We start from the raw sequence: 27,868 nt of genomic DNA on the forward strand, positions 1-27,868 counted from the left end.
AATGTATATATGAGGGGAAATTTAAACTACTCATACACCTTAGAAGGTTCTAATTTAACTGTATCAGGTCAGGAAAAGGACATGGGCATCATTGTAGACATCTGCTTAGCGTGCAGCTGTGATCAAAATACAAAAAAAGATATTAGCATACATAAGGAAAGGGATGGAGTATAATGCAGAACATATTATGCCTGTATGTAAATCAGTGGTGCAGCCTCACCTGGAATACTGTGTGCAGTACTGATTGCCCCATCTCAAAAACATTATTGCAAAATTAGAGAAGGTTCAGAGAAGGGTGATGAGACTAATCAAGGGCAGGGAGAAACTCTCATATGAAATGAGAGTGAAAATTTGGGACTGTTTGCCCTTAGGAAAGAGACCAGTCAGAGAGGACATGGTAAAAATATATAAAATAACAAATGGTCTAGAGAAGGTAGATTGGGAGCATCTATTTCCCCATCTTGTAACAAGAAAAAGGGAATAGTGAATAACATTAAAAGATGGAAAAGTCTAAGCTGATGAAAGGAAATACTTTTTCACTCTACGTGTATTATTTAAACTGTGGAGCTCATTGCCACAGGGAGGCGTTTGGCCCAAGAACTTAGCAAGATCCAAAAAGAATGAAACATGTATAGAGATAACAAGCATATCCAGAGCTGCTGTTATAATGATGATATTTTTGAAAGAGCTATTAAATCATATACTCCAAGGTGTAAGCCAATCTCTAACTATTGGAGATAAGGATGAGATCTAATGTGAGGGCAGAATATTCCACATCTGCTGCTATGTGATTTTTCCATCTTCCTCTGAAGCCTCTGGTGCTGGCCATTGTCAGAGAAAGCATACTGAACTGGATGGACCTTAGGTCTGCTCCAGTCTGGCAATTTCTGTGCTCCTATGAGAAGTACAACATTGTTGTTAATAATCACTACTGACTTGGCCTGTATCTGCATAGTTAGATAATATGGGTAATTTAGACTGTCTTTAATTCCCTGAGCCATCAAGACCCTGGAATCAGTGTGCCATTTTTTAAAAAAAATCAGAAATCCGAAATTCACCAATTTTGGTCACAGAGAATCATTAGGGACCACTAGACAATCACCATTACACTTAGCAGAAGGTCTCAAAAAGAGCTAGGTGAAATATTAATATTCTTTCAAAATGTCTGGGTGGTTTGTTTTTAGTTGGCAGTATTGTTTTGGTCCCAGGGTATGAGAGAGACGGTGAAATTTCATAAAATTGCCCTGTTTCTGTTAAACTACAAAACAAGGTGGGCCAGATAAAATATTTTATTGGACAACTTCATCAAAAGCTTGTCTCTTCCACCAACAGAAGATAATCCAATAAAAGATATTACCTCACCCACCTTGTTTTTCACTTTGGTAGAAACACTCCTATTTTATAAAAATGCAGTGTTCTTTAATAAAAAACTGTGTAAATGTTTTTTGCCAGGAAGCTTTATTGAATGTTTGGTGTCAAAGTTTAGCATGATTCTTTTAAGCTGCTCTTGATTGAGCACGTTAGTCACATGATAAAATTTGTTTTTCATTGGCGAGCTAAATCTATCCCAGGAGGATTGGCAGACGATATTTTGACTCATCTTCTCAGAGAGAGAAAATAGTTGAGGGAATGTTTTCATGAACAGCCAACATATTCCATGGAGCTTAAGCAAAATTTTCCTGTGTTCTCACGTTCAGTGGAGGGTCTCCTCACACTAACGAGATTCGTAGTGACTCATCTGCAAGACAAAAAGCTCTGCCATACAAATGGGAGGCTGCAGAAAGGTTGATTTACAGCAACACCTTGTCAGAGCACCCATTTGGAGTCCTTACTGTGCATATATTTTCCACTCACTTATTTAAAAGTTTTTTAAAACACATAGTTTGTGAAGCTGTTAAGATCCCATAATTAGTTTGCCTTTCAGGAATTATAGGGTGTGAGCAGAGCAGAGGCTAGCTGGGCTACTTACGTACATACCCATGGGGTTCAGGCAGATGAGTACCTGGTGGGGCTAGCCCATGATGCTGCTGCTTGCTGCCATAGCTACACTACTATTGTTAGCACATTAACTCAATGAAAGCTAGCACAAGGATGTGTATGAGAGCTTGGTTATCACACCCCTACCTCCTAGTGTAGATGCACCCTATAATGTACTTTTTTTTTTTAAATGAAACTCTTGGCTTTGATTGCCAGAAAAGCATCTAAAACACCCAAATTTGTGTGTGCGCGCGAGTGAGAGAGAGAGATTGCTTTTGCCTATTAAAGTCCATAGTGATTACTTTCAGTGTCGCTTGGAATGGGAAGTTGTGTTGCAGTTGCAGAGTAAGATAAACCAGTTTGAAGAAACCGAGAGTGAGAGATTCTAAGGTTGACAAGCTCACAATTTGCCCTACTGTATACTACACAGGCCCTGATTCAGGAAAGCATCCCTATTCAGGAAGAGTGTTTGAAGCAAGTAACTTCCATTGAAGTCAGTGACTTCTAAATGTGTGCTTGTGTGTGTTCTTCAATAGAATGGAATTAAGCACATGCCTAAATGTTTTTCTGAATCAAGTTTGTAGTTTGTAATTGTCGTCCTCCTCCTGAAATGTTTATATATTTTTGAAAACAGTGGCTGTAAGTGGGTTGAAATGTAATTGACCTTACAATTTAAGGCATTTGTATGTTTACCCGCAAACAAAATCACATTTTCCGGTCGGACTAAGTTTTAAACCTACCATCTTTGACAGTGTGCTTTTTAACTACATTGCTACTCACAATCATTGCTATAATGTACTTCATAAAACAAGATACAGAAGCTTGCAAAGGATAATGTGAAGCTATTACAGACTACAGTTGAAAAGTACAGTGTTATTCCCTCAGGATAAAGCTATCTCTTATGTACATATAATTAATATGTCTGCCAGTAACAGTTATTATACAAAGGGCAGGGATTGTTTCTGTTGAATAACTTGACCTGGGAGTAAAGCCAATTTAAAAGGCATCTGATTAAAATATGTTAAGGTCACAGATCACTGTAAAATATGAAGTGGGAAATAAATAGCAGAAGTTTACTCATGGGTAAGATTAAATGCTATGGAATATGTTTTCTGCTCTAACAGCGGCTTTCAAATGTGAAATATAAAAATTGCTCATTCTAAAGATTATTTTTCTAGAGGCTTTGCAATGTCACACTGCACTGAATCCTTGCGCAATAGATAGTGATGAAGTTCACCCTTCTGGAACTAGAATTCTATGCTATTGTGCCCAGGTGTGAGCTGATCTAACCCCTGGTATATATATGTGCCTAGGCTGATGGAAGACTGTTTCCATCTGTGTAGCTATCATCACTTGGGGAAGTGAAGCTTCTATAGTGACAGAAAAACCCCTTCCGTTGCTGTAGGTTGTATAGGTAGCTCAGGTACAGTACCATAGCTATGTCACTGTAGCACCCATAGTGTAGACAGGGTGTAAATCAATAGGGGGTTTGAATACACAAGGAATGTAGGATCAGGCCTGTCTTCAACCTCCTCCTCTCTCTCTTCCCCAAAAAGTATCCTCATCTTCAGATTTGTATTTCCTGAAAAAGGAGATACTAAAACGATGGATCTATAGAAAGTCCATAGATCACTAGGACCAGCTTGATTTGTCCATAAGCTATTTGCACTGTATGTTGGAAAAAGAAATGCAGTATAAAATTTGAAAGTAAATAAAAGAGGGAAATAATTAGGAAATTGGATCTAATATTTTGAAAGGTTCCAAAATGTGTATTTACACTATACCTCTCTTTGCATGGATGGGGAAGTGAAATCAGGAAACTTTGTCTCTCAATTGCAATTCAGTCAGACATAGTATGGTTTTCAGGCTAGGGTGTTCAAGGAGAGAGAATAGGGTTAATATTGGTGCATAGGTCATAGCTTCGTTGCAAAGATACTCTTTGAGCTGATCAGATTCGCCACTACGGTGGAATTGGAGTCACCTAGGCAAAAAGCGTTTTGTGGCTTCGCTGTCCAGTACAGCAGCTGATGATTTTTCCAGACCTTTGAGTTCCCTAGCTGCCACTACAGCCAATGGAATATTCTCTTTGCCTCCACACATAAGGTTAGTCACACTCTAGATCTGGTGTTAGTCATTGCAACATACTGATTTTTTTTGAGGTTGAATATGTCGCTGCCTCTGCTAGGTTACAGATTTGAGATTTTCTCTCTATGGAGAATTTTCTTTTTGCTTTAAAGGCAAAATTGATTGGATTCAGATTGAACCATCTAATGCTGTGGAAACAGAACAATGTCTGCTTGAGTTTCTGTGTCTCCCACTGAAGTTATGGCCTTGTCTACATTAGTACTTATGCTAGCAAAACTTTTGTCGCTCAGAGGTGTGAAAAAACACCTCCTTGAGCAATGTAAGTTTTGCCAGCAAAAATGCTTGTGAAGACAGTGCTATGTCGGCAGGAGACACTCTCCTGCTGACATAGCTACCGCCGTTCGTGTAGGTGATTTTATTATGTCAGCAGGAGAGCTCTCTCCCATTGACATAGCATGGCTACACTAGTGCTTTTTACAGCTATGCCACTGTAAGTTTTAAGTGTAGACTAGCTGCTAGTAGCCAGTTTCCCATTTTTGGAGAAGGTTGTTAGCATGGTAACTCTGATAATTTCCTGTGTCCTTGGGTTTCCTGACCCTGGTCAATAAGGTTAGAGGTCTGGGAAGAGACAGTAATTGCATGGGTTGCATTAGTTGATTATTTCCTCTTAGCAATGGACAAACATAAATACCTGCAGTTATTCTTTTAGATCTGTCAACAGCTTTTTTGACACATTGTGAGGTTTAATGACTTGTTGATAGAATGGAGAACAAGAGGCTGGAGTTGCTCTGTGAGGCTCTGTTCTTAACTCTCTGTGAAGTGTAGTTATAGGCCAGTTGTCCCCTTCCCTGAGAGTTCTCTACCATGAGCTACCACTGAAGTATATATTGGTGTCCTTTCCTGCTCAATGTATATATAAGTTTACCAAGAAGATATGGGCTGGGATGTATTCAGTAGTTCTATGTCTTCATCACCATGCATCTATGAAGGGCTCTTGACTTGGGATCTTGCTCCCTTACTAAATCCTTAGTCCAGAAAACTCCCATTGAGTTAAATAGGAGTAAGGCTAGAATAAAAACTAAGTTTCAGGATAATTATATAATCACAGTGTTTGTTTATGCCTAGGTAATGAAGACATTACTGCAGGACTCAGAGTGTGTGTGAGAGAGAGAGTGCCCACACACGTTGATTTGTATATTGTATGACTTTTCATGTAGTTCTGTACAAGAGGAGATGTTGAATAGTGTTTCCCAGAACTGAGGGAGTTTCCAGGAAATCTATATTATAATGCATTGTTTTCTGCTGTGACGGATGCCACAGTAGAATGGAAGAAAAACCCAGCCATTTTCACTGTTCAGTCCATGTAGCGTATAATCCGCAACAGGAACACATAGTAGGATAACTAAGGCCAGGATTTGTACCTTCACTTTGAATGTCCTGCTCTTTGTTATTCGAGCCAGAACCTTTGCATTGTTTTAATATTTTGCATCTGTATTTTCCAAGTGTAAATGTATTTGCGTGACATCACCAGTGTGAAATGCATCATGCTGAGATCATCTTCATTTATATTTGATCACTGATTTAATCTCTTCTTTATCAAAGACAGAATAAATAGAGGAGGAGGAACTGCCCGACGTAATTAAAATAAAATATACATGGGTATGTTATGAGATTAATCATGTCTTGGTGTGTTGTGCCATTCATTATCACACATTGAGAACTGTGTAGCATCTCATTTTTGTGTGATTTCCTTACTGATGGCAAACATGGTGCCCTAGCCAGCATTTTGTCATCTGAGGAGTGTGAGATTAATATACATATTGTGAAAGAGAGCTGCACAGATTAATTTAGAAGGGTGATAAGAACATTCCAAAGGTTTAAACTTTACCTCTGAGTCGAGGTGAAATGTTCTGTAGCATTCGCTCCACAGCAAGTGTATACTCTCAAAGCAAATATTTTGGCTGCTGATCTGGTGTAAGAACCTCCGTGGCTGCTAGTTTCTGCAGATGAAAGCTGGAGTGGTTTGAAAGGCTGCCATAACACAATCTGCTCAGGAGGGTGCGTTAGCATTCTCTTCGTAGAGGAAAGAGACTGAAATGTATTCCAGGGCTACTGACACCTATCTTGTTAAAGCATGCAGGGGAGAGAGGGGCAGTGTTGTTAAGGTATCGGTGAGCTGTGCTGGTTTATGATTGAATCCCCTTATTTTCTAAACATGGAGTTTTAATGTCACAGTGGCATTTTGCCCTCAGGCTTTTTTATTGAGCTGTAGAGGAACAAAGGAAGGAAACACTTGATCACTTTGTAAATGCTGCCCATTGCACATGGTGTTTAATGACTGCATACATCCACTTCCAGTGCATTGTACCCCTATTCAGAGTGCAAAGAATGGAGTTCATATAAGATAGTGTAGTGTAGCTCATTTTGCGTATAAACAGTTGCACTGACCTTGTACAAGCAAATGGGCCCTGTCAGGACTGGAATAACAGGGCCTGGAAATCATCTGTTTAGTCAGTGCTGGTTCAGATCATTAGTTTGTGTTTATGGCTGGGAATTGGTGATATTGCTCTGTGTATAAGGGGCTGAAGGTCTGAATACTAAAAGGCCCTTATTTATCAACTGCTTTATTTTTTAATTTAAAATTAATTCAGATTGAAATGAACCATTTAACCCTTAATTAGGACCCTATTTTCCTCTCAAAGTCAAACACATTTGTCAAACTGAAGCAAAATTCATTTTGCAGGTGAAAACTGTCTCATTTTTTTTAGCAATAACTATCAGGATTGCTAAATATATTTGCTTTACTTTCACTAAGTTAACTTTTCCCATTCTCTCTCAGACCCAACAATTATGGCTTAAGGAACTAAATTGCTATGTAATATGACAGGACTTTAGTCCTGAAAATACTCTTGTTTAGATGGGAATACCTGAGGAGTAACTTCAGTAAAGTCAGTAGTTTTACAATGAGATAAAAGAGATCAGAATCTCTTCTGAGGATTTTTTTAATATTCAGAATATAGTTTGAGGATTTTTTAATAATGTTTTAGTGTACTGTCAAAGGGGCCTACGGGAGCTAGATGCTCAACTACCATTGTACATCAGTGGGTGTTGGCCACCTCATTCTCTGGGTTCCTTCTGATAATCTCAGCCTCAGCATATGGATATCACATACTGAATCATTTACAAACCTTCATTTACTCAGTTACAATGTGTTCAGACCTTTTTCTCCCTAACCCAATGCATTTATTTCCTCTTGCATTTGTTTCTGCTTCAGAGCTGCAAAATTGATACAGTATAGTTGTTAGTACCTGTCAAGGGAGGGAAAAATTTACATTAATGTGGAGGGATGGCACATTTCCTTCTTCACTGTTACAGTTCTGCATTGGGGTCAGCTGCTGGTATAGAGTTTCCATAAGCTTAAGAGGAGTGTTCCATCATGGGCTAGTGGTGATGGAGTCCTTGTGGGATCCATACAAGGGAGACTCACGCCAGCGGCTGCTGCTGTAAATTCTGTGCCTACTGCTATGTCCCTTTGAAAGCAAGGAGGCAGGATGTGGCAGGAAAGAAAGGAGAGCCAGCATAGACCATAGATGGAAGTGTGGATGAAAGTGCAGGAAACCCAGGGACTGGCTGCATCTAAGATCTGACCCCAGACCCTTTCTCCAACGGTTAGAGACATTCCATTTTTCAGGTACAGCTACCATTTAACTAAGGGCCCTGGTCAGTCTTGAAAGTTTTCAAAACCCTTCAGGGTTGTCTAGTATCCAATTTTTTTTCAGAAAACTTTTAGTTAAACATGTTTAAGCAACTAAGGAGGAGTCTGGCTTTCCTCTAATTTAAAGTGCATGTGGAGGTGGAGAGAGAGGCAATGAGGAGTAAACATTAGTGGTAGAAGGATATTTTAAATAAATGCAAATGCTACTTACAGCTGGTTCCCCTGTTCAAACTAAAAAAATATTGTGAGGATGAATGTGCCAGTGCATTTATTTTCTACCTGTCTGAAACCAGCATAGTGTTATTAATCCGAAGAGCCCAACTCTGCTCCCTCAACTAAAGAAATCCAATCCTACTTAACTCAGAAAATGAATCTCTTGAAATGAAGAATTTCACTTTCTGTCTTGTGTGTCAAAAACAACTAACCAAATATTGGAAAAAAAAAAAAAAACCTACAAAAATGGTGTGGTCTCCTCTTAGTCCCACCCTCTTTTCAGGTTTTAATTTTTAGTATAATTGCATTTCTTCTCCTTCGGGTTGTGGCACTGAATTATCATAAATTGGTCTGACAGACAAGATAGTGCAAGACAGCCTGAGGGAAAGCTACAAATCGGAATCCTCCCACTAGGGCATTCTGGGACAGCAGGGTTCTAACCAGCTCATTTCCCCTCTGACTGCTGACTTCATTGTATGATAGCTGATCACTGCGGAAAGCACGAAGACAATGAAGTTCCTTCCCCTGGAGAAAAGAAAAAAGCCTAATCTAGGCTTATTAAGATGCTTCCTGCATTATCCTGCTTCTTTTTTTCTCTTCCTTTCTTAAATGAGGTCTATGGGCCTTCCCCTGAGGGGTCAAAAGGGAGAAGCATCTTGACAAAGCAGCTCTACTCCTCATTTCCCTCCATCCCTCTCTGTACCAAGTGAAAAAATATACTTATATCTCCCACAAGTTTATGTACCAATGTCAAAAGAACAGTGGTGTAGATCAGTAGTTCCCAAACTGTGGTACACAGGCCACCTCCCAATGGTATGCATCCACCTGCTGCTGGGGGGCTAGCCAGAAGCCGCTCCAGTGCTGGCCGTGCCCCCAAGCAGTGTGATGGCCAGGCCATTCTGCCCACCTCCCTCTTGGACACAAAGCGGCTGGCTAGGGAGCTGCTCTAGCACTGGTCCTGCCCACAAGCAACCCAATGGCCACTCCCCCTCCTTGCCCCTCCCCCTCCCCCCATTCCTATGGGCGGTGATACTACAAATGGTGGCTTTTTATGTTGGTGGTATGCAACATGATAGAGTTTGGGACCTGCTAGTGTAGATACTATGGTGGTAGGTGCTTTGGAAATGCCTGTAATAAAAATTCACGTATTGTAACTTCTAGTCCAGCAGTTGCTTGTTAACATATTATTGTAAATAAAATAATTTTAAAAAGCAGTTGTTATGTCTTATGGGAAGGCTGACATCATGATATGGACTTCTGTTTTAGGTTATTAGCTTTTGTGTAACTGCAAGGGAAGACTGTGCAACTTGATATTTTAAGAGAATATCTAACTTAATTTACATATGTCTGTCCAAGCCAAATAAATGTTTTTGTGTGAAACCATGTGAACTAGATAACTGGAGTTAAGTTTGAAGGAGTTTTTGTTTGGCATGCACTGTACATACATGCATGACAAATGTGGTGTCATGTTCATAGTTTGAAGTATTTAGGCTAACTAGCACTTACGATGTCTGTATTGATATCAGTTCTTCATTGACTTTAAATTTCTTCTTAGGGCCCAGCTGATGCCTCTCTATGCCAAGAAACAGTAGGATAATTTGGGGCTATCAGGATAACTTGGTGTTCTTCTGGTGACAGGAGTTAAAATACAGCGATTCACTGTGGCTCTGATATTTTTTGTCCATTCAGCCTTATTGGGCGGGGACTGAAGTTTGACTCTTATTTTAAAGCAAAATGAAACATAACCCCCTCCCCCAAACCTCACATACCTCCAAAATCTTAAGCAGATGGAGGCACAAGAAGCCATGCCCCAGGGAGGAAGCCATGTAGGTTTATGCAGATGCAGTCATTTGTACTAGGCCATATGAATTTTGCCTGCAAGGTCATTCTTGCCAGGCTTGTTTTCATTAACTACATGGTGGCCTCCACATCATAGATTAAACACACGGACATTTCATAAGGCTAGCAGGAAAGAACTTTCTGGGACATGTAAATGGCATAGCTAAGATGCGGCAGCTGTACCCAGTCAGGCTTTATTTGTAAGGTTCATGGAGAGCTAAAGGGTGGCTGAGATGGAAAGGACTTCCTGTGGAAACGTTTCATATTTCTCAAACTGTGTTCAGTGTTGTCTGGTGTTTTCCTGATTAACATGCTTCAGAACTGGACAAGTGCCTGGATTTATTTTTTTCTTTCTTATTTTCAGTTGTCTTGTTCATGTCCTGAAGCTGACGAGCAAATTTGTCCGATCCAAAAACTATCTTGACATTAAGCTACAGAAAGTGGCCATGGCATTAAACATCAGTTTCTCACCCCCATTCCCCTCAAAAAAAAAGTGTTCGGCTTTTTCAGTCTTTTTCCACCATATTTTCCTTGGTGTGCATTTTCTTTTGTGTGCATGTAGGTAGCATGCAGCTTAGCCCAAAAGATCACACAGTACAGTGTATGGGGGACAACACTGTCTTTAGCAGGATACTAGAGCTGATGAACTCATAATCAGGCTTCAGATAATATTATAAATCAGGGATGGATTCTCGATCGCCGCAAGCCAACCTGGAGTGTGTGTGTGTGTGACAGGGTGTATAAACCCTGCACTGACAGAGAAAGAATTAGGGAGGCTCTGTGTGCTAAGGTGACTCCAGCCCTGCCAATCATGCATGGTAGAGAGGAGGGCTTTAGAAGGAGGAAGCTGCAGTCAGCAAAGAGAAAGCCCTGAGATGAGAGCTGTTGGAGTGGGTTCAGAAGCAATAGGAGGAATCCCCATGCCAGAGATGCCCCAGATCTGCAAGAAGCCCAGCAAACCCCAGGCGCAATCTCGGTAGGGAGAGACTGACACAGCTACCTGGCCATAAGGACTCCAGTTAACCTGCTACCCAGGCATCCCGGTGCCACTGATACGTTTGTTTTTGTTCACCCAGAATGGGCTTGTTCTCTGTTGAGTCTGAACTTTTGCTTTTCCCCACCCATAACAATGTAAGCAGGCCTGCAAGGACAAGGGACTGGGCCTTGAACTGGACTGACCCTGTGGTGGAAACTGGGCATGGCAAGGGGGCCCCAACCCAACCATGGACACACCTCCGAGACACACTTTTAGAGGCTCTGGCCCCCAGAAATTAGGACAAGTGTCCTTTGTGACCAAAAGAATGCTTTTGAATATTTCCTTTTAACCACGTATGCCATTTAGAAGATCCTGGGGAGTTTCTTATAAAGTCTGTGCATTGGACAGTATTAATGCAGACCATTATAGGAAAAAACAAATGGCAAAGCTAACATGTTCTAGGACATTAACTTTGCTGTGTTATCTATTATTGCTGCTATTCTTGCATACCACTGTTTAATGGATGTATGTCTCTAGAATGGCAGAGTTTCAGCAGGACAATAGTATTTGATAAACCAGGTCCCTTTACCAGAGAGAAATCAACAGTATCATTTTGCTGGCTGGGGATTTTGTGAAATGTTCTTATTTACTTAATTGTTCACATTTTTGTGACTTTGTGACTTTTTTTTTTAAAGGCCTTTTGCTTTGAGGTGAGTATGGCACAGAATCAATTTCAAATGCAATGAGAGGGAAATAGGGGAAGTGTGTGAATGTTAATGTTAACAACACCACCTGGAATTTGTCAAATGCCGCTCATATGGGCTCGGGCACCATCCCCAGAGGACTACGTTTAATGCAAAAGTCATCCTTGTAGTACACTTATTGAGAGTTCCTGATATTCACTCGATACCTGAGTTCTGTCAGCTGTGCAGGATATTTTCTAGTTTTGGCCTGCTTAGTCATGTGCAACGGAACAAACATAGGTTAGAGTTGTGCTGCTTCCATAAGCAAACTTTGGTAAGAGAGTAGAAGGTTAGCCTCTTTTCATGACAGGGCCAGTGTTTTATAAATTTAACCAGGGTTCGGGGAGGGAGAAGAAGAGTAAAGCTTTGATAATGAAAGTTATCAAGAAAAGTTAAAACTGCTTCCTCCTGTTGAGGAGTACAGTGTTAGGTGATACACACAAAATGAGACATAAAACAAAGTTTTTGCATAAAGAACTCCTTTGCGGCAAGCGGGCTATTGTCGTCAGCTCCCTCGTTTTAAGAAAGGGCCTATTTTATAGATGATAAACACATGCAAAAAGGTGATGTGTATGTGAATGGATGATGACAAAGGCAGAATTTACGATGAGCCAGCCACCCATGGGATTTAAAACCTGTTGTTGTTGTTTTGCAGTGTGCCGACCTGGGTTCTACAAGGCTTTTGCTGGTAATGTGAAGTGTGCCAAATGCCCCCCTCACAGCTCTACCTATGAAGATGGTTCTGTGAACTGCAGGTGTGAGAAGAATTACTTTCGATCTGAGAGAGACCCTCCATCCATGGCTTGCACCAGTGAGTATATCATTATGGCTTGGGCTGTGATTGTCTTTTGTCCTCTGCCCCATTTATGTTCTTTAGCTGTGTGCAAAGCTTCTCCAGATCTCTCTCAGCACCTTATTTCTCACATACGGAATAAATTCAATTTCCAAACAAAACCTCCTCATCTCTTGTTTCAGGTCCTGCTTTTATATTTGACAGGCTATCGGAGCTTATAGGAATGGATTTATATATAGCTGTTTTCAATTCCACTCTGCTGTTAACTGTCAGATTTAATAGGGAAAAGGGACTGAGATTTCTAATACTAATACCACCAGTGTTTTTGGAATAGGATTTCACGTGGGTATTGGTTAGCAGTAAATTGTTCTGTATGTTTCTGCAAAAGCATCTTCCATCTTGAGTCATGTCTTGAAGATAGTTAACCATCTCTGGGAGGGCATGTGTCTCAATTTTGTGTGTCTATAATCTAATAGAACATCTTAGGTGTACCATGTGGTGGATAATAAAGACAATATGGTTATTTACTGTGGTCAGTTTCATATTTGTGTGTTCTGTGATCCTTGTGGAAAAGCACCAGATAAAATATTCCATTAATCTCCCTTTTGGTTTACCTTTGTAGGACCTCCATCTGCACCAAGAAACGTTATCTCTAATATCAATGAAACATCGGTTATCCTAGACTGGAGCTGGCCCCTTGACACAGGAGGCCGGAAAGATGTCACCTTCAACATCATTTGCAAAAAATGTGGAGGGAACAGCAAGCTGTGTGAGCCTTGTAGCACCAATGTGCGCTTCTTACCCCGTCAGATTGCACTCACCAACACCAGTGTGACCGTAGTAGACCTTCTAGCACACACCAACTACACATTTGAGATTGATGCAGTCAATGGGGTGTCCGACTTGAGTAAGTTCTCAAGGCAATTTGCCGCAGTCAGCATCACAACTAATCAGGCTGGTGAGTGTGATTTTTATCGGTCCCCCTCTCTATTATTTAAAATATCAAGGACTGGGTAGTCCCATCATCCTTTCTGTTTCACATATACTATGAATGTTGACACACTAGAGTAACTGTTGACTTCAGTGAAGTTGTTCCTGATTACATCAGTGAAAATGGAAGCAGAATCAGGCCTGGTATGATTTGCTATCAAAGGGTCTGCAGAATTACTGTTATGATTAACTTCTAGTCTGTAGTCAATAGTCTCTAATGACACTCTGGTATGATGCCATAGCTGGAATATGTCTTATTAATAAAACCAGGTTTTAATCAAATACTAATTTCAATAATCTCCAACATAAATTACTGTAGTAATCTTAGTGATCAGTTTTGATTAAATAGAAGTGAAAAAATGCTTTGATGTCAGGCACATGAAAAGCTAAGTTTTAAATTATAGGGATTTAAAACACTATACATTTTTTTCCCTTAGCACATTTCCTTCTCCTTCCAAGTTCAGATCACTGCCAGCATTACAGGGATGTGGATATGAACACTAAATTAGGCCCTGATCCTATATTTGCTAGTGCGTAGATGAACTGCTGCACTTGCTTGGAGACCTGTTACAGTCATTGAGGGTCTGCATGAACACAGCCGTTTGCCTGCATGGATCACAGTATAGGACCAAAGCCTTAATCCCTGCTTCGCTCATTTCTACCATTTCTTTCTCATTTTTCAAAATTTCATTTCTATGACAGATCTGAGGGAGCTAGTCTCTGCTCAGGCATGTGTAGCTTCCGTTAATGGTCCCAAGATTGGAGTAACATTTGCTGATGAAGGGGAGACTCGGTTCCCCCCAACTCTCTGTAGTTCTGTTATGGGCAATAAATCATCAAGAGGTATCCAGCAGAGAGCATGTATTTTTGTGGAATGTCTGCTCCCTCCTGCTCCGATCTCCAGCGTCGCCTTACAGAAATAGACTTAATTTTTTCCTCCTCCTCAAAGTGAAACTCAAATGTAACATGAGGTTACAGGGATCCTGAATGTGTGGTTACTACTTCTAAAACACTTTTCCAAAATGAAGGGTATCTACCTGTTTCTAGGAACACAGTTGGATTTTGGTGGTGAACATAGCAACATAGGCATTGTCATACAGGATCAGAATGAGATCCAGCATCTTGTGTCTGACAGTGGCCAGTACCAGGTGGTTCAGAGGTAGATGTAAGAATCCTGCAATAGGGAAACAAGGCAATGGATTACAATACTTTGTGTAACTTCGGTTTCATTGTACCAAGGAAGTTTTCCTGTAAATGATACATAAATGAAGGGAATAGTCACACATGAACAGTCAGATAAAACAAGTCTGCAGGGGCCGAGGAACAACATAATGAGAGGCTTATCTAAAAATTAAGTGTTAATTCGTGGCTTTGCCATGAGCAAGGGGGCAGAACATTGTTGCACTGCCCATGGAGCCAGACCAGAAGGCTGGCTGTGCTTCTGAGAGTGACAATCTGCCTTCTGGGTTCTATCTTGCTCCAAGGGGGAAGAATGATGTGCCGAATCTGCGCCCAGCATAGCATACATATCCCCTGAGCACCAGCATAGCTCTGCTAACCAGTGCCTTTGTGCTGCCCTTTCCCCATCCATTTGTACCAATATGTGCAGGGAGAATTTACGAGTACTTCAGAGGCTACATTTCTCCCTGTGCTTCTATTCACAGTATGTGTGGCCTGCACAGAGGCACATGTGGCTGCCTTAGACCCACTTACTCCCCTGCATGGCCATGCACTCTGTGCCAAAATTTGACCCTTAATATAGAGGAGATAGGTATGGCTTCAAGATCATGCTCAAACTTGGGTATACCATATATTTTACCAGCTTCACCAGCAGCTAAGTACTGTACCTAGGATATATTTTTTAAATATGGTTTTAAAGGATTAAGCAAGTACATTTTCATTTGTTATTTTTACAGTCTCCTTACTTTATTTAGATTTACAAGAATGTGTCTACCCATAGGAACAAATGGATTGTATTTTCCCCAGATTAGACCAAACCATTGGTTACTATTTGAATATTTATTTATTTGATGTCACTTATTTTACGGTGGTGTCCAGAGGCCTTGCTCTAGTTCAGGACCCCATTATGGAGTACAGGTAGAGATTGTGTCCGCCCTGAACAGCTTTCAAGTAGCCTATTTGTGGTGGCCAGTTCCAGAAGCATGAGAGAAGGGGCTAACCCTTCCATATTAGATAATTACCCAATATTATGCATGTGAGGGCAGTCTCTTCCTAACTTCAGGCATATGATGATTGTCTTATGCCTTGAAGCATGAGAATTAATCTCTAATATTTTTATCCTGCTACTACAATATACATATTAAATAATAATCATCATTACTTATGTAACTGTGGTATTCTTATTATTCATTTCTATCTCTTCTATTAATCCTGCCATATTCTTTAGAACATAAGAGCAGCCATCGCAGGTCAGGCCAATGGTCCATCTAGCCCAATATCCTGTCTTCCGACAATGCCAGTGCCAGATGCTTCAGAGGGAATGAACACAATGGGGTGATTTGATCCATCCCCTATTGTCCTGTCTCTGTTTCTAGAAGTTGAAGGTTTTAGGGACACTTGGAGCATGTGGTTGCATCCCTGGCCATCTTGGCTAATAGCCACTGATGGATTTATCCTCCATGAGCTTATCTAATTCTTTTTTTAACCTAATTATATTTTTTGCCTTCACAACATTCCCCTGGCAATGAATTTTAGAGGTTGAGTGTGAGTTGTATGAAGAAATAATTTCTTATGTTCGTTTTAAACGCACTGCCTGTTAATTTCATTGGGTGACCTCTAGTGCTTTGACATAAATTGAGAAGTATATCAATAAAATCTCTCAAAATCAGTTTTTAAAAACATCTACAAACAAATACAAATTGACTTGATATGTATTACAAATTACCTTGAGCTCAAAAAAACTGTAAGTAGCTACCTTTTCCATCCACTCACTTCCTCTCTACCTGAGAGCACCCAGGAAAATGGGCTTTGAAGGTCAACAAGCTTGGGTTCTATAGGACCAGGAATCTCTTGGAGTGAAGGACCCTGAGGGCAAAGAAAACATCCTGCTTCCCCTCTAGCCTGCACTCAAAGCCCCTAATGAATACGGCTGGGGACTACCAGCTGAAACATCCCAATAGATCACAGCAGCCAGGTTAGAAAACAAAAGGAGAGGTAGGTCCAGATTCTCCATTATAATCTGCCATCTTGTACAGATAGCTGATGGAGACAGCTCCTCTGGAATACCCAGGTCAGGAGGGCTCCTCAGCCAGAGTAGAGTCAGCACAGGCCTCTTCACCAGTCCCTCACACCATGCCTGTACTAGCGGTGTGGCCAGAGTTCTCTGTGTTCTGGCTATTCTGGGCCGATTGAGTGTCACTCAAAGCTAGTGTAAATCACAGCAGTCCTTTGGGGCTTCACTCACTTTAATCATGAGCCATTTCAGGAGTGCCTTCCCCTTCACAGGTTGGGCTTTCTGAGAGCCTCAGCTCAGAATCTGGCCCATGATTTCCAAAGTACACAGGACCTATACCATACGTGGCTTTCTAGACTTAGTGCGTTCACTGTGAAAGCTTGTGTTAAGATTTCTACTTGGTGTTTACCCTCCAAGATTTCAGAAAAGAGCTGAGCAAAACCATCCAGTTGTGCTTCATCAGACAGTCACATGAGATTCGCCCTCCCCCTCATTGCTTTTCATGTTAATTCACAAATATGACCAGTAATGAAATTTTGCTCTTTTTCACTGTTGGGCAGTTTTTTCCCCATAATGAAAAACATAAAAATTCTAGCATGGTGCAAAGTGATTACTTTGCACATCTTTGTTCCAGGTGAGGATTTTCACCTACACAAAACTGCCTTTTGTTGTGTCTATGGGGAAAATTTATGAAAACATTGAGGCAAAACTGCAAAATGTTTTACTTCCTTCACTGGTAAAAATGTAATTTTTATGGAAGTTCTGCCAATGGGAAAATTTCAAGAGAGGCATCAGTTTGCATTATAATTACTCTATGTCTGAAGTCCAAAAGCCCCCTAGAAAGTGAGCAAATATTTCTCTCCCCATTTTTCACTTTTCATGTGGGCATTTCTGCCTATGGATCCATCAGCAACCTAATAGTTCAGAATAAAGACAGTGGTGATTTTTGGTAATGTGACATCTGAGAGCTCTGTTAGGCTGTTTTAAAATAAATGGATGTGATGCTTTGGCAAGTAAGTCAGCTATAAGGAACAACACATCTACTTTCATACATATATAAAGAAACCACAGAGAACCATCTTAAATGCTGCTGAGAAATCAATTGATGTTTGTAAAATAACTACAGAGTTCTACTCTTAACATTTGTGAAATGTACAGTACTGTATAAATAAAAATCACGATACAAATCAGTGGATCTTTTTCATTCTTGACAGGGGGAGGCCTTATGGTCCAACTTCAGGCTTGATCTCACACTGGTGTAAATCCAGGAGTAACTTCAAGGAAATTAGTGGAGTTACAATGGTGTGAGACCAGGATCCAGCCCTTCAACCCCCTGAAATATCAGCTTTTAACCCCCAGCAAGGGGCGACTCAGCCCGTAGTCCTTCCAAGACAGATAAAATGTATGAGTCTTTCAGATGTTGTCTTTTTAAAACATCCCCTCTAGCAATCATGCTGCCAGCCGATAGCCAATGCAGATGGGGCTGCACTTCACTAGGACTTCATGTGATAGATGCAGTTTGTAAAGCCCTTTAAGTGGGGACAATTTTGTGATGAAAGGTGCTTTGTGCATGTCAGCTATTTGGGCCTGATTCTCCTCTCACACTGACACAAGTCAGGACTGACACTGATGAGGTGAATGCAGTGTCACTGGTGAAAAATGCAGGTGAACGGAGAATCAGAGCAATTAATTTAGTGTATGTTTTGGGAGTTGAGTGACTGCTTTTTCCTTTAACTCCCTGGTGTGAAAAGGAAGATTGAGGACAATGCCATTGCTGGTGGGAGTTGGCTTTGTTGGTTTTCTTTTTCATTTTGTTTTTTGTTTTCCTTCTGTTCCGGTGAAAGTTGATGGAACTGGCAGCCTTGAAAAATGAGCCCTCGGGCAAGATATGGCTCCTACTGATATGACACTGCAATATTTCTAATTCCTCTAAGCCTTTCTGTCTTTGACAGGGAAATAATAGAGGAAAGATACAAGTTTCCATTTTAATCTAGTTTGTAAGGCTACATTTCTTGTTTTTCCTCTTAATTGCATTGTACTATACCTCGAGCTGCTCAAGTAATATGGCACACTCTGAATTATGCTTTATTCTGTTGTCAATAAAGCAGTACACCTCTGCCCAACACACATGCCAAAGGGAAGAACTCTTCCTCCCATCTCACATCAATATGTTTTCACACAGATGTTATCGCCTAATAACACCAATCAACCATGCTTAGGAAGGGTCACTGACTGCTACAGGAGATTATATGGAAGTCAGAATCCCTGGAGATGGGGTGTTAATTATGAATGCGTCATGCAGAGAGACTGACAGCTGTGCCACGCCGACTGGGCTGTGTGCAGAATTATCAGGTCTTTTTGGCCCATGTGCAGATTTGCTAGGTTTGTAGGTTTCCTGATCATATACTGTTTTGTGTTTTTTGTTTTTTAAAGATCTATAGATTATAATTATTTGGCTGGTTTCCACAGCCATTTGCTGCTTTTTGAGTGGTCACTTCAGCATCCCAAATAAAGATAAGATGCTACTCCATTGTTCTCCTGTCAAAGGGTTTGGCGCTGCAGTTGTGCCACACACAGAGTGCCCATTGAAGTCAACAGAGCTGTACACGGGGATGGATTGTGGAGCCCACTCCTTAGAGAGAGGAACTAGGGACTATACTGCAGCTCTAGTGGATCTGTTCAGTGCTCCAACGTTGTGGGCAAATGCTTGCTTATTCTGGCATCTCTCATTGGTTAAAAGACTTGTAGATTGGACAGAGCATACCAGCAATTCCTGTGATTTTGGGGCTAGTTATTCATATTTGGTTTATGCAGCTTCTCAGAACCTCTGCATACATTACCTGCAGGTCAGATGACTCGAATGTTGTGTCCAGGGTATATATCCTCACCCCCTGGTTATAATCACAGTTTGGCTCACAAAACTCTCCCCTTTCAAGGCTATCCTGAGCCAGTGACCAAAGTTTTGTTAGAAGTTGTATCTTTTTCTTCAGCCCCAAGTGATAGTTGTGCATGAATAGCTTCTGATAACCTCATATCTCCCTTCCCTTCTACCTCGCTTAAAAACACAAAAGAAAATAAAACAGCAATGCCTCTCCTTTAGCCTGCAAGATGAAAAGGCAAAAGATTGGTTTTCATACCATTCAGGTTTTGCTTTCTTTCAGACTGATTGAGGAGTTAAGAGGGAGCAGGGAGATTTCAATCCATATCTCAGACCTTAGGGTTAAAATTTGAAAGATGCAAATGGAACATGTGGTTAGCCTGAAAATTGACTCTAAGAATGATATTGTGGCATTCAGTTGTATGCTTTTTTATTTTTGCTTGAGTCAAATATGCTCATTTTACCATTCAAAGGATGATTTTTTATCTGGCATCACTGAAAGCTCACACTAAGATCGAAAACCTAGTCCATGATCTTTCTGCTTTACGTCCAGTAATGAAGATTCTTCTGTGAGAACTGAGCCAACAAAATTGCTGATGGTGCATGGGACAGAATATCCAGTTTTCTGTAAAATTACTGCCTCTATAGTGCAAACACTAGTAAAACCTGATTGCAGCTATGACTCTAAGGTGTTGAGTAAAAAGTGTTAACCTGTGATTGCTTTTGTGAATGTAATTATACTTTAAATAGAAATGTGCAGAATATTTGTGCCTGCAATTTCAAAGAAGACACAAAGAATCTTGACCAATCTGAATAACCACTACAATAATGAAGAAAAATCCTCAGCATTTGGAAGAAGCTTTCATTTGCTTAATTTTAAATGTGTTTGATTAATGTGTTTGTTTTGCATTTGTTAGTTTTAACAACACACACACACACACATATATATATATATATATATATATATATATATGCAAACTAGATGCATATACAACATGCCTTAATTCCAAGTGTTGATTGTATTTATTCATGTAAAACAAAACAAATAATGAAAATCTCCTTAATTTATTTCAATTTTGAGTCCTTAAGTGGGCAATAACACAGTATAGCAAAACTGAGACATAGTTGGAGTAGGTCATAATACAGGACTTGGACTCCAGTTTATCAAAGAAATTAAACACATGTTTATGTTCATCCCTATTCAGCAAATTCAATGGAATTTAGGCATCTGCCTAAAGTTAGGCATTGTGGATGTGCCCCTGGAATCGGGGAGCAGCGTCCGGGTCTGGCTCCCTCTCTGTGTCCTCCTCAGAGGGGGACCAGTACAGGCATGTATTTAAGTATTTTGCTGAACAGGGATGGACTGCTGAATCGGGGCCTTAGATATCTATTTGCCCCCGTCAGCTTTTTTGTATAGTTCACTTTCAATTTGTTTTGAAATGCAGGCAGATTCCAGTTTCTCTGGGAACAAATACTATAAGCCTGGCAGCGGTAGGCCACAGCATGGTTGATGCACTCCTGTAGTTTTAACAGGAGTGATACTTTTCAGCCTCCAGGAATCTCCCTGCTCTGGATTGATACAGAATATCCAGAAGCTGAGCACAAAAGCAGTGTCGGTTCAGTTACATTTTTGGCATTGTGATGAAGCTTGAAAGTCTCAGGCTGTAATCCTCGCAATCCAAAGTGTGACTGCGGTGAGCTTCCAGGTTGGATTTCTGTCACGCTGTCTTCACTATTGATCTTTATTGTGCCTAAGGCTGACTCTGTATAAGAGGAAAACAGCAGTTGGGAGGGGGGTGAGGGAAAAGGAATCCTTTGGATACTCTTGCCTAGGCCTCTCACAGCCCACTGTTACAACTGGAGTGGGGCTTTAACACTGAGAGAGAGCAGAATGGAGCTTGAGGAGTAAACCCCATCCACACGCATCCAAGAAAGAATAGCCCCTGTGGTGTAAATTTAATCTGACGTTAAAACCCCACAACCCCTGTGTTTGGGGACTCTTATTCCAGTGTAAGAGTGATTTGACTTGGTTTAGCTTAAATTGATTGGGAACAGGTTTAAGCTAGCCTGAAATAAAAATGTCCACACGGGGGTTTGCACCAATTTAACTTAATCGGCTTAAAACCAATTTAAATTAAACCGGAGCAGTTTTCCCATGTAGGCAGTTAGGTTTGAAGAGCTCTTTGGGCTTCTTAGCTGTAAGGAATTATGTATGCTCTGGGAAGCGGTCTGTGCAGAACAGTTTAGCCCTGTCAAGAGAAGTGGATGAGATGAACCATTCTATCTTTAATTTCTATGGGTCATATCATAAATGGCTCTGGGTAGCCATTTCAGGCACCAAATGCAGCTGTTCGGAGCAGGGAATGGGCTTAAGTTGTAGCACTGCCAGAGCTCAAGGACATGGCCAATCAAAACGCTTCACAAAGTTGGAGAGAGTGGTGAGCTAAGTCCACTACCTCCCCCCAGTAACCTGCAATGACAGCAGCAGTCTGGTTCTCTGCTAGCTCCTTCCTTCCAGGCTAATGAATTATTCCATTTTTCAGCTTCACACCTTCCACATGCATTTTCCTGAGCCTTTAGCCTGCTTGTTGCTTCATCAGGTCTCCCCAAAGTGCTCTTAGTATAATTATTGGCTACCAGACTCCACAGCAAGGATCACGTTGTTCCAAGTTAAGTTTAAACTGATCAAATAAACACGAAAGCAGGTGCCTAAAGTGCAACCTTCCTGTGTCTTTATGGTATTGTTGTTTTGCAGCCAAATAGCCTGTTTTCTTCATCACTAAAAACACGTTATCAAGGTTTTAATCAGCTCTTTTGTTTTTTTGTGCGCTTGGTTTGCTTGGTTGTTAGGGTTAAGGTCCTGTCATCCTGATGGATGTTTGGTGAACAGAGATCTCTTTCACCCGGGACTCAGCACTGGAAGCTGATGGATAAAAAAGACTGGATAGGAATTTTACGCAAGAATCAGTGTGGCTTTGGGGAGGTATATAATGAGGTCATGCCAGCACTTGCAAGTTACTCTAACAGATTCCTTACTTCATCAAAGGGATATTTGATAGGTTTCTTACATAATTTCAACACATAGTTAGAATATTTAGCTGTATGATGAATTAATGTTTAGGAAACCTGAGATGATAATTTCTGAATAGTGCATCAAGGAATGGGGACAGCGGCACAGGTCAGCCACCTGCAATAAACCAAAGTCAGTATCGAGTGCATCTCTGGAAGATTGGCTCTTGTATTGTGCTCCTATGTGTCCATGGTGCCCCCAGAAGCAGGAAGAGGAAGATACACCTGGGATGTGTGTCCTGATTTGAATCTCCCTCTGCCCCACTATTTGAAGGCATGTAAGGATGTTCGGAACAGACCCTCACATGTAACCTCCTCCCCTTAGGGGACAGATTATTGTATATACAGAATCACAATAGAGTTGGGAGTCTTCGACGCTCCCTATTTCAGAAATGGAATAGCAGAGAAGCCTGTTCACCACACCCAGGTAACTGCCAGGGTTGGGAAACAAACCACAAAGGAGATGACTCTCATACAAACACAAAGATACTTTATTCCCCCCTCATCGATGGAGAAAACCATGACAGAAACTAATAACAAGGCCCTCCTTTGAACCCAATAGCATGTCAGATCACCTTTCTCTTCCTTTGTCATCTCTCTCATCCCTCAGGTCTCATCATTCTTTTGTCATGGCACCTGCCTTCATTTGCTATCCTTCAGCGTCATCTTCAGCCCAGATGACACAGCACTCTCTCGGCATCCCCTTGGACCTGACGAGTGCGGTGCTCCTTCAGCGTCGTCTTCATCTTGGTGCTTCCTTGGCAACGCCTTGAGCTTGGCTGGGGCGGTGCTTTCACAGCATCCCCTTTGGGGGTCCTGTTGCACCTGGCGGACCTGACACTTCCTCAACTGGTATGGTATTCCTTGGGTGTCGCCTTCAGCCCAGCTGGCGCTGGGCTTCCTCAGCCCCTTTGGTATTCCCTTTAGCTCAGTGGTCCTTTGGCTCAGTGCTCCCTCAGCATCCCTTTCAGCCTGGCTAGTGCAGTGAGCCCTTGACATCTTCTTCAGCATCCCGTATCACAGCACGGTTTTCCGCTGGTGTCCTATTCATTGTATCGGATGCAGCACTTTCTTGGAGTCCATTTTGTCCCAGATCTCTCATGGCATTCCGTTGGCTGAGGTGGCATTCCTTCAGCATCACTGCGGAGACCCCTGTCCATCTCTTGAATGAGTTTATACCGGCTTCCTCTCCCTCATCAGGCTTTGCTGCCTTGTGGTGCCAGACGGTTATGGATTATTGCTCGGCAGCAGCTAGGTATGTTGCATTATCTCATGTGATGTGTGTTGAAATGAGCTGCTGACCTCACAAGAGTTGTTGCGTCACCACCTACCGTGCGCTGTGATAGGGATTCAAGGTTACAGTTTTCTCCAGTCTTTCCAACCAGTCCTTTCTGTTTCCCATGTCACTTCCCAGATTGTTGATTTCAGAACAAGAATCAGGGTAATGGGTAGAGCAGGAACTTGGGTGTCTGACTGACTGTGGCTTTGGGTGGTCACTTCTGTTTATTACTTGATTTTCCCATCTGCAAAATGAGGCTAGTAATACTGACCTCTTGGCCTCCTTAGTAAAGTGCCTGGAGCTCTTGTGATGGCGCATGGTGCTGGGACACATCAGAGTGTTAGTAACTGGCACTGCTCTAATGGGTCCGTGTGCTGAGGAGTGTAAGGAGCTGATACACGTCATCAAGCACTCTGTGTGTTATGAGAGGGTTTTGGTAGCCACATGTCTATTCCAAGCCTCAGGTTTCAAGCCTTTGCTTGAAATTTCTGCTGACAAAAATGGTTCTTTGGACAGAAAGCTCCATCCACTTGTGGTTAATAAATATTCTATCACACTTCCTGTGAGGATTGGGGTGTCCATGCTGCAGTGCACTTCTGGGAATTTCATTCCACACCCTCCGTATGCTTTGCTGGTTACAGGATCCTTCGTTATTCCCTGTGCTGTCTGCTGGGTCCCAGGCCAGTGGTGGGAGAAGTGATCCCTGTATATCCCATTCCTCACAAAGAGAGGGCATGAGGCTAAACTATTGAACTGCATATGGGTTGCTTTGAAATCCCTATATGAAAAGAGGTCAGGGTCTGGGAAACTCAACAGGCTTGGAAACCGTTTTCAGTGGATTTTGACTTGCTCAGCTGAGCCTATTGGAGGGGATGGGGCAGACCTTTTCAGGCGGAGTTATGCCCCATTCATCCAACTGACCTAGCTGTGTGAATGAAAAACACTTATGAGATCAGTTGCTGAAAATGATTTCGGAACAGTGTCATTTTTGCTAACGTGGATGGGGCCCATAAGTGCACAGTGTTACATATTACCCATCCGAATGCCGTTCCCCATAACGGGCACATTATTCTGACTCCAGGATACAATTGTGACTAATAGTCACTCTGTCTTCTGCTAATGTGCAGCGTTTGTTTTATTATTATTATTATCCACCTCTTTTTTGCTGTGTCTCTAGAGTGAATAGGGTGGAATGAGGCTGGGACTTTTGATCAGCTGTGGTGAAACAGTCTGGAAGGGTGGGATCTGAAGGTCAGGTTTTTTGAGAGAGAGAGAGAGAGAGAGAGAGAGAGAGAGAGAGAGAGAGAGAGAGAGAGAGAGGTGTGTGCACGCGCGCGCAAAGCTAAAGACATGCCCATGGCCATTTATGGTCTCATGGTTACTGCACTGGACTGGAACTGGGTTCAATTCTTGAATCCGCCACAGACTTCCTATGTGACCTTGGGGAAGTCACAGTCTCTCTCTAGCAATTCCCCAACTGTAAAATGGGGATTCCTTTCGCTCATATTTTTATCCATTTAGACTATAAGCTCTTTGGGGAATTCCTATCCTATATGTTTGTACAGTGTCTATTACACTGGGGTCTGGATGCTAATTTTGATCTCTCAGCACAACCATAATATAGCTATTGCATATGTTAACTCATTTAAGGGGTCCTGTGAGACTGATGCTCAATTCAACTGATGCTCCTTGAGATTTTTCCATGCTATCAAACACACCTAATTCCAGAACCATGTGTGTTGCCAAAGGTTGAACTCCAAGATGAGGCATGACTTGGATTAGTGGGGTGTGATTAACACAAAGTGCCACTCATTTATGTTCTGCTTTCTGAAATCCCTCAACTGAAGTCTGTAAGGGGCGCAAGTTATTTTACAGTTCAGACAGAATGCCTGCAGCAGTCTATCATCTAGAGTTAATAGGCAGCTGACTGGCAATATGTTTTTGCACAAATGTGTCTGCTAGTATAGCGAGATCAATGCAAACATTGACTTTTCAGACTTTTATGAATGTTGATTCCATGACATTAAATGTATTCTAGATCTGTGATGCACACAATCCTACTCTCATGCTATTGGGGGGAAATAAGGTCTATTATATTCTGTATGTACTAAGCACTGTTAATATCTTGAGTACTAAAACGACATAGAGGAAGAGATGGCTCCTGCCTCTGGGAGCTTAGAATCTATATCAGATGCAGCTAGACACCTTCCAGAGAGGGGGGGTGGAATGTTTGTGTATGTAAATGTGTGTTATATTTGATATTTCGCTGTCCAGAAGCCTCATGGAAGAAGTGTGGTTTGAAAGAGGGATTTGAAGAAATGAGAATGGAGGTAGTTTAGCTCACAAAGAGAGGAGGAGAAATTCCAGGCATAGTCATGGCATGGGAAAAGGATACTAATGAGGAGCATGGAGTGGAAGGAAATAAGAGCAAAGTGTTTTCTGTTTGCCTCAGTCCATCACTGTGAATGTTCTTTGGGGGCAGGAACTGTCTTTTTTCTTCTATTTGTACAGCACCTAGCACAATAGGATCTTGTTCTATAATTGGGGCTCCTAGGTGCTATGATAATACAAATAAATAATCACATTCAACTGAATACATTTTAAAATTTATTATGAGAACTAATTTGGCATCCTCTTTTGAAGTGTCAGACTTTTGGGATAAGCAGAGTGGATTCAATTTCCTTCCAACAGCACTGCGGGTAAAGTACTATTCAACCTATAGAAATGAGCACAGTTCTGACATTCCTCTCTCTTTACATGCATAGGGCTAGTGTTGGATCAACACTGCAAACAGTTTCCCACTTAGAGTCATTTGAGTGTTTTAAACAACTTATCTTTGCCTATGTTCACGCTTTCATGTTTGCTTGCCATGAGCAGAATCACACGAATCCTATTTTACTGGGGTTAAAGCTTGCAAAAAAGCAGACTTTAAGCTTGCATGCCCAAATTATATATGGGCCAAAAAGCTGAATCTAAGGTTTATGCTCATCCAATCAGAGACAATCAATGCACTACTTTCCTGACGTGTGTTGAACATGTATTTGAATTGAAGTCCACTGTGTACATCAGAGATCAGAATGTTGCCCTAATGTGATGTGTATGATAATTAAAGATGATAGAAATTGCTTGTGCAAATGCGCAGGGGAAATGGCAATGATGTGCCCTAAGCTAGCAATAACCTAAAACTGTTGTATGTTATTGTTATCTTAAGGCAAGTCACTGACATGACATTTTTCCCCTGAAAATTCTGTGTAGTGTATCACATCTTTGGAACCAAATCATTCAGTGACAGTAAATACAACTTGATATTGAGTCCAACACAGAGATTATATGGTATTTGAGCTGTTTGTTTGTCTCATAACATTTTTTGGATGATCAACTTTTTGCAGTTTGGAACACAAAATAATTGGGTTTCCAGGAGGGATTTGACAGAGGAGAAGTTGGTGGCTTGAACTAGATTATCCATGCACAGGGGTTGGTATGAAAAAATGTGCAGAGATGCCTGAAGGTGAAACATGAATAGGGTATCAAGGCTGGCATCACTGGCAGAGCAGAGGGAATAAATGGCTCTAGCCAGAGACCTAGTGGATGGGTTATACCCTGGTCTGCTTTTCTGAAGTGCAGATCATCAAACTACTTTCGCAGCTCTGACTTTATCTTGGAAATAAACATTTAAAAATAGAGAAGAATTATTTTACAGCCCTATTTGCATGCAGAAGTCCACTGAGCATCTGTATTGAACCCTCAAAATCTCAGATTTAGGATTTTGCCTTCCCTGTGTCTGGTAGCTTGAGGGAATAGGTGGCTTTGTATAAGATATATTGCAACGAGGCGGGCCTTTAGTTCTATTAGAAATGTACCTTGGATTATTTTTAAGAACTATGAAAGTTTGATGTGAATACATGCTTTTTTCTATTACACTAAAATGCACTTTCTTTAGCAACGCACATATGAGGTGTGATGTTCTCTGTTTAAATAAAATCCATTTTTAGTGATGGTTGTATGCACTTTACAATCTATATTCTAAGACAGGTCCCTTAAGTAGATATATCTTTTAAGAGACACTATATGACAAAGCCACAGATGTTTGGTGCATGATATATTTATTTCTTTCCCAT

General features: G+C 41.3%; 1 protein-coding gene across 7 annotated transcripts in view; it reads left to right on the forward strand.

The window, feature by feature from the left end:
- Window positions 1-27,868, forward strand: part of EPHA3 (EPH receptor A3) — a 550,981-nt gene that overhangs the window by 438,293 nt on the left and 84,820 nt on the right. For all 7 annotated transcript variants that reach the window (XM_067546251.1, XM_067546250.1, XM_067546247.1 and 4 more), the window contains 2 exons: window positions 12,204-12,359; window positions 12,964-13,299. In XM_067546251.1, the coding sequence (XP_067402352.1) occupies window positions 12,204-12,359; window positions 12,964-13,299 (492 nt within the window). The remainder of the gene's footprint in view (window positions 1-12,203; window positions 12,360-12,963; window positions 13,300-27,868) is intronic.

The sequence above is a fragment of the Emydura macquarii genome, unplaced genomic scaffold (assembly GCF_026122565.2).
Source record: "Emydura macquarii macquarii isolate MOO-44397 ecotype Brisbane River unplaced genomic scaffold, CSIRO-AGI_Emac_v2 contig_1119, whole genome shotgun sequence".
Classification (NCBI taxonomy): Eukaryota; Metazoa; Chordata; order Testudines; family Chelidae; genus Emydura; species Emydura macquarii.